The following is a 5,683-nucleotide window of genomic DNA, read 5'->3' as shown; positions in this document are numbered from 1 at the left end:
CATTCCTGAGCACACCGAGTGTGAGGGGATCACATTGCTGAGCTGCTGCTGGTCCCGTACAGCCTGCAGCTCCTCCCAGCTGTTTTCTCATGCCTCAAAGGAGTGTTTCCAGCACCAGCCTAGAGTCCCTTTCTGCCTCTCTGCTAATGCTGGAGTGCACATAGTTGAACTGCTGCACTAGGAGACATCAAGATGTAGCTACATCCTAGAGCAGCCACAAGGTAGGAGCTGAGCAGCAGGCCCTTCAGCCTGTAGGCACTATTTGGGTCTAAAACCGAGAAGGCAAGAGTGCCACCAGTGCATGTTCCCACACAACAGGAGCATCTTGTTGTCTTGAAAGCTTTTGTCCAAATACTCCACTTGGTTCTGTTTTGATGTTACATCTAGGGCCGTACCCAGTGCTCGGTCAAAAGGCTAAAGTCGCCTTAGATTTACCAAGTGACAAGTGCATATTGCTCACAGCGGTGTAACACAACCATAAATCCTGCACAGCTACAGGGAAAAACACTGCAGCTGAGCAGCGTCTGTGTGATGGAACCAAGAATGTCATCACAGAATCACAGGATCGTTTGGGTTGGAAGAGACCGTTAAGATCAACACAACCACACATGGCATACTGCCAGGTCATATCCCTGGGATTCTTTTACTTCTGATTTCACTCAAATGCTGGATTATTTACTAAGAGCAGATAAAGATTCACCTCTTCATCTTAGTACATCCTTCATTGGAAGGACACTACCCAGATAGGCTCCTAAAAAATAATTCTGTTAAGCTAATGGAAAATTAAAAGCCCCTGTCCTGCCTTACATTCTCTCTTTTTTCATATAGGAAGGTACAGATAGGCTCTGTAGCGTTCAAGCAGGGTATGTTTGTTCTGCTTGTGTATATCTTGTGGAAGAGCATTGTGGCGCACGCAACAGGCCTCTGGTGATAGCCGTAATGTTTGTAACACACATTAACACTGACTGGTTTCCATCTACAGATCCAGACAAAACCACTGCTGTTATAAAGCAGTCACATAGTTCTAGAAGCAGGTTGGGGATTTTTGACATCCAGACAAGTTTTCATAAACCCCTCGTCTAAATAAGCTAAAGAAAATCCAGTGAGAAGAGCAGAGCAGTATTTGGGTGCTCGCAGAAAGGGAAGCAGACAGAACTGAAGTCATTCGGTTTTGAATGCCAACACACCATGCTCTCAATCTTTCCATCACACCCACAACTTTGCAGCCTTTTCACAGCTCCTTCTCAGCTATGTTCTACAAATATTTACTAAGCTCCAAATCTCATCACTTGTTGGAAAGGTTACAGCCCGAAGAACATTTCAACACTTAGTGGAGCTGACACATCAAGTCACAGTCAGTGACTTCTCCAAACGACTTCATTACACACAGCTTCCATTCACACCTAAATGCTGGTGCTAACTTGATCTGAAGTCATGTTAGTAGTTTAACTGATATTTTATTCACTTTCTGGCTTTCAGGTGTGTAGGGTTGATCAGAAATAAGATTTGTGGATAGTTTTGTTGTGGGTCTGCATCCCCACAAGCTGTCATTATTCACATCCGTTACCAGGCTGTGAGGAAGCTGGAGGACATGCTCGGGCACCTCTGCTCCATCCTGTTAGGCAGCTACAAAGAGAAATACACCGCTTTAACTGAGAAGCACCTTGTTCTGGGAGTGGATTTCAAAAAGCCATGTTATGCTCCTGCATTCCCTTTGCTGTGAACACCATTAACATGCACTTGAATAATAGATTTGCAAGAACCTGCTGACTAGGAGCAGCATCACGAAGAGGCTCTTCTCAATCGTACTCAGCTGGAGTGTGCAGTCACAGGCCACACAGGGCTGCAAAAGTGGCAAATACTGATTCCTACATGAAACTCTGTCTCAGCCTGACTTATAGATAGGCTATGGGTAAGCAGTCATAAGAAAAATGGAATAAAACCCAAACACTTGTGTTCGCTGGAAGTCACTGACATCTGGCGTAGCCAGCCCTCTTGGAGGAAGAAAAGCTGAATTTGGCAATTATGTTATTTGTTGCAAGCAATTCACTGTGATAACAGCAACAAAGGCAATCTGCAGAGCTGACAGCGCTTCTGCAGAGATTGGGGTGAGAAACGGGTATGGTACTGGAAGGTGGAGCTCACACTTGACTGCCTGATGACAACTGGGGATCTAATTGTTTCTGTGTGTGCCATCCCCAGCCATCTGTGGTCCTCAGAAGGCACAGTAGGAAAACACTGAACACAAACGGTGTGCTTCAGAGACTGGGCAGAATGATTCGCTTTGCTTTGGTTGTCCAAAAAAGGAACTTCAATAAGGCTGAGACAAGCAACTTGTATTTTTTAGAAAATGTCATTCAAAAGATGACCTACTGAAGAGGACTACAGACTACATATGATTTTATGTTCAGAAATTTCCCATCACATCCATCCAAATCCTGCTGGACATTTGTTTTGTTTCTACTTCAAGGCTTTGTAGAACGTTAACCCGAGTTGTCCCTCCCACACCTGTACTTGCAGCAGTCTATGTGTGCGGACGTCAAAGCAGGAGTCTCTTTTATCAAAGCAGTTTGAGAGAACGAAGCGCATAGATTTGTCTAGCTGAGACTTCAGAAGCTCATTTTGTATTTGTTACCGGGTACTTGAAGTTCAAGAGGTGCAGTAGGCTGAGCCCCAGTCAACTTGGCAAAGGGCAAACAAACACATTGGGAAGTAGAACGGGGCCGTGTTGGTCGTATCCCATACAGGGCGAGGTTGGCTTGGTTCTTTGTCAGGAGTGGTGCTGAGGCACAAAGGAGATAATTGATAGAAAAACAAAGGAGCCACTTTTAGACGTAAACTGAGAGCCCCCCACCAGCCCTTTCTAATTATCTGGTTTCGTGGCAGAGGTTCAGAGCCCCGAGTGGGCAACCAAGGTTTCAGAGCGGATTTGGCTTCCCTGCTTATACAGCTCAATTACATTTTCACAATCACAAGGGCTTTGTGAATGTGGGGAGATAGAATGTTGTTGAAAGGGTTGAGTTCTGGAAACTGAAGTTAAACATTGTCAAGTTATATTAAAGAGAGAAGCTTTGATTAAAGAAAAGAAAAAAGCTTCCTTTGAGTCCTGCCTGGTCCCTGAGAAACAATGAGAGAATTTAATACAGCGGACTCGTCAACATTTACCTCTGCCTCACCTTGCCCAGTGCTATTTCTCCTTGATGGAAAATTAACATATGCCTTTGAGCTACTAGTTTCTTTTCCCCAAAAGGATTTTTTTTTTTCCTCTTGGAAATAACCTGGGCTTTTAGGGTTATTTTTTTAAATGTATGCCTTTGAGCCACTAGTTTCTTTTCCCCAAAAGGATTTTTTTTTTTCCTCTTGGAAATAACCTGGGCTTTAAGGGTTATTTTTTAAAATTATTAGAGACTTCTGGAAACTCCAAAAAGTTGGCTTCAATCCATCTGATAGCAAAAAAGAAATGCTATGTGAGGCCTCACATTGTTCCCTGTCATTTGCTCATCCCACGTTGGGATTGTGAGACACTAAGCTATAACGAGGCACGCAGCTATTCTAATGCAGATCTCCTCCCACGCAGCATGACAGCACCCAGCTGAACCCTGAACGTTCCATCCCAATCACAGTGGGAGCTTTTTATGTTGCTTCCACTGATGAACTTCAAAGCCTTCTTTTCTTCCCTACTGTTTTATTTCTATCTCAATTACTGCAATCTTGTTTGCTCTCTTGTAAAACACTTATTTTCATTGGAAGGAATTTTTTTAGTAACTCTTCTGCAAACATCCTAGTGTAAGGATCAAACAAATAAAAAAAAAAGGTTTAAAAACATGTCTAATGCTGTTGGAGAGGAAGGGTATCAAGTTTTTGTTCTTCAGCCTGGAACCAAGTAGTTGTCTATTAACAGAAGTGGATACTAAGCTAGCTACAAACGGGAAATTAAACCAGCAAAATTCATTTGCTTGTGCCCAGGGCCAAGGTCACTCCTCAGGCTGGTGTGCGTAGACACCTCCATCCCAGTCCTGCAGCGACAGCTCACAAGAGAGTGACGTGACCAGCATCACAAACACATTCACTTCAGTACTCAGGACAAAAAAAAAAAAAAATGATGTGTTCATGTTCGAAGGCTGCAGCAGAGCTTAGGCTGTGAATTTGCATCCAGACCCTGTGTAGTCACTGCCATCGAACTGGCAGCAGTACATCTAGAGCACCAAGCAGTGAGAGCTAGGGACGGTTCCGGTTCCAGTCTCTGCTCACCACCTGTGCTCTGGAAGTGCAACTCCCTGGAGGTGCACAGGTGTCCTGTGGATCTTCTTCACTGGACAGATTTCACAAACCAAGACTAAGTGGTCAGACATAGAAAATTAATAGCCAAGAGTAACTCCTTCCCACTCATTCCAGCTGGAACGAGCATACAGACCCATTTCCCCAGCGAGAGGCACATGTCATGTTCTTCCAGTGCAGGAGTCACAGCAAAATGCTTCTGCTAAGGTTTCATTGCCTGTGCTCCCTCTCAAATTCCTTGTCACATCTCCTCCCCTGTGGGCTGAAACCGGCAAGTCATGCTGGTCCCCAGAGTTCAGTGTGACTGCTTTCAGGGTGCTGAGGGAAGCGATGAGCCAAGCTCTTCACAGAACCGAATTCCTATTTCCCTAGAGAGGGCTCTTCATGCCACAACTGCTCATCCTAGACACCCCTGAGCTCTTAGCATACCTTGTACTACACTTGGAGCACCGAGATATGTGGATATCACTGATAAAGACTCACCTCAGACACCCCTGAGCTCTTAGCATACCTTGTACGACACTTGGAGCACCGAGATATGTGGATATCGCTGATAAAGACTCACCTTGAAGGTAGAACAAGACTTGAACACAGGTCCGCAGTCTCCTTCACAATATGCTCTTTCATCAGCCCTAAACTTTTCTGATTAGGGAACAGCCTCTCTGCTGAACAGCAAGGAGTAACCTTACAGGGCATAGCCAAAAGGCTCCCCTCCTACACACACATGCTTAGAGAAGCAAAAGTCATTACTTTTCTAAATTTGATCTTTGTGACTCACAGCATGAAAGCAGTAATCTGACTATGGGCTTTTTGCCCCGTTTTAAACCTCCCAGTCACAGTGACTTTGAAGATGATGAAAGGGCTCAGACGCTCACAGCATTGTAGTAGATTGTCTGGAAAGAAATCTCATACTTCAGCATGTGTCAGAAGGACTGTGGAGGCAGCTGGCAGGTAAAAAAACCTGGTCTTATTCTCCTCCAGGAGAGTAAAACTCACTGTCAGGACTCTGGTAATACTGCTTCCAATAAATCTTCCTCATAACTCCACAAAGAAGATTCCTCCTCAGTTGTCATTTTTACCCTGATGCTGGCACCAGCTACTGCTTCCAATAAATCTTCCTCATAACTCCGCAAAGAAGATTCCTCCTCAGTCGTCATTTTTACCCTGATGCTGGCACCAGCAATCACTCGCTTGCTCTAGAACCGAACCGAGCTGTCACTGAGGTTGGGCTGCTGGCAAGTGACACTGGTAGAAGTTTCTTTCCAAAACAACTAATTCTGTCTGCTTTCATATTTCTCTCCCTGCAGGCACTCACTACAGCACCAATTCAGGCAACATCTGCACCACACCTGGATGTGTTACAGCAGGTAATGATCATTACTGCGGGTGGCTATTGCCGAGGTGA

At 44.8% G+C, this 5,683-nt stretch overlaps 1 protein-coding gene across 2 annotated transcripts in view; it reads left to right on the top strand.

The window, feature by feature from the left end:
- The window catches only part of MMEL1 (membrane metallo-endopeptidase-like 1), a 23,809-nt gene that overhangs the window by 1,760 nt on the left and 16,366 nt on the right, over positions 1–5,683 (top strand). Inside the window, exon 3 of one of the 2 annotated variants that reach the window (XM_010139276.1) lies at positions 5,586–5,645. In XM_010139276.1, the coding sequence (XP_010137578.1) occupies positions 5,586–5,645 (60 nt within the window). The remainder of the gene's footprint in view (positions 1–5,585; positions 5,646–5,683) is intronic. The other variant, XM_010139277.1, reaches the window with a different exon arrangement.

Source organism: Buceros rhinoceros, unplaced genomic scaffold (assembly GCF_000710305.1).
Source record: "Buceros rhinoceros silvestris isolate BGI_N320 unplaced genomic scaffold, ASM71030v1 scaffold6967, whole genome shotgun sequence".
Lineage (NCBI taxonomy): Eukaryota > Metazoa > Chordata > Aves > Bucerotiformes > Bucerotidae > Buceros > Buceros rhinoceros.
Note: the sequence above shows the minus strand (reverse complement) of the source record. Positions and strands in the feature narration are given on the sequence as shown.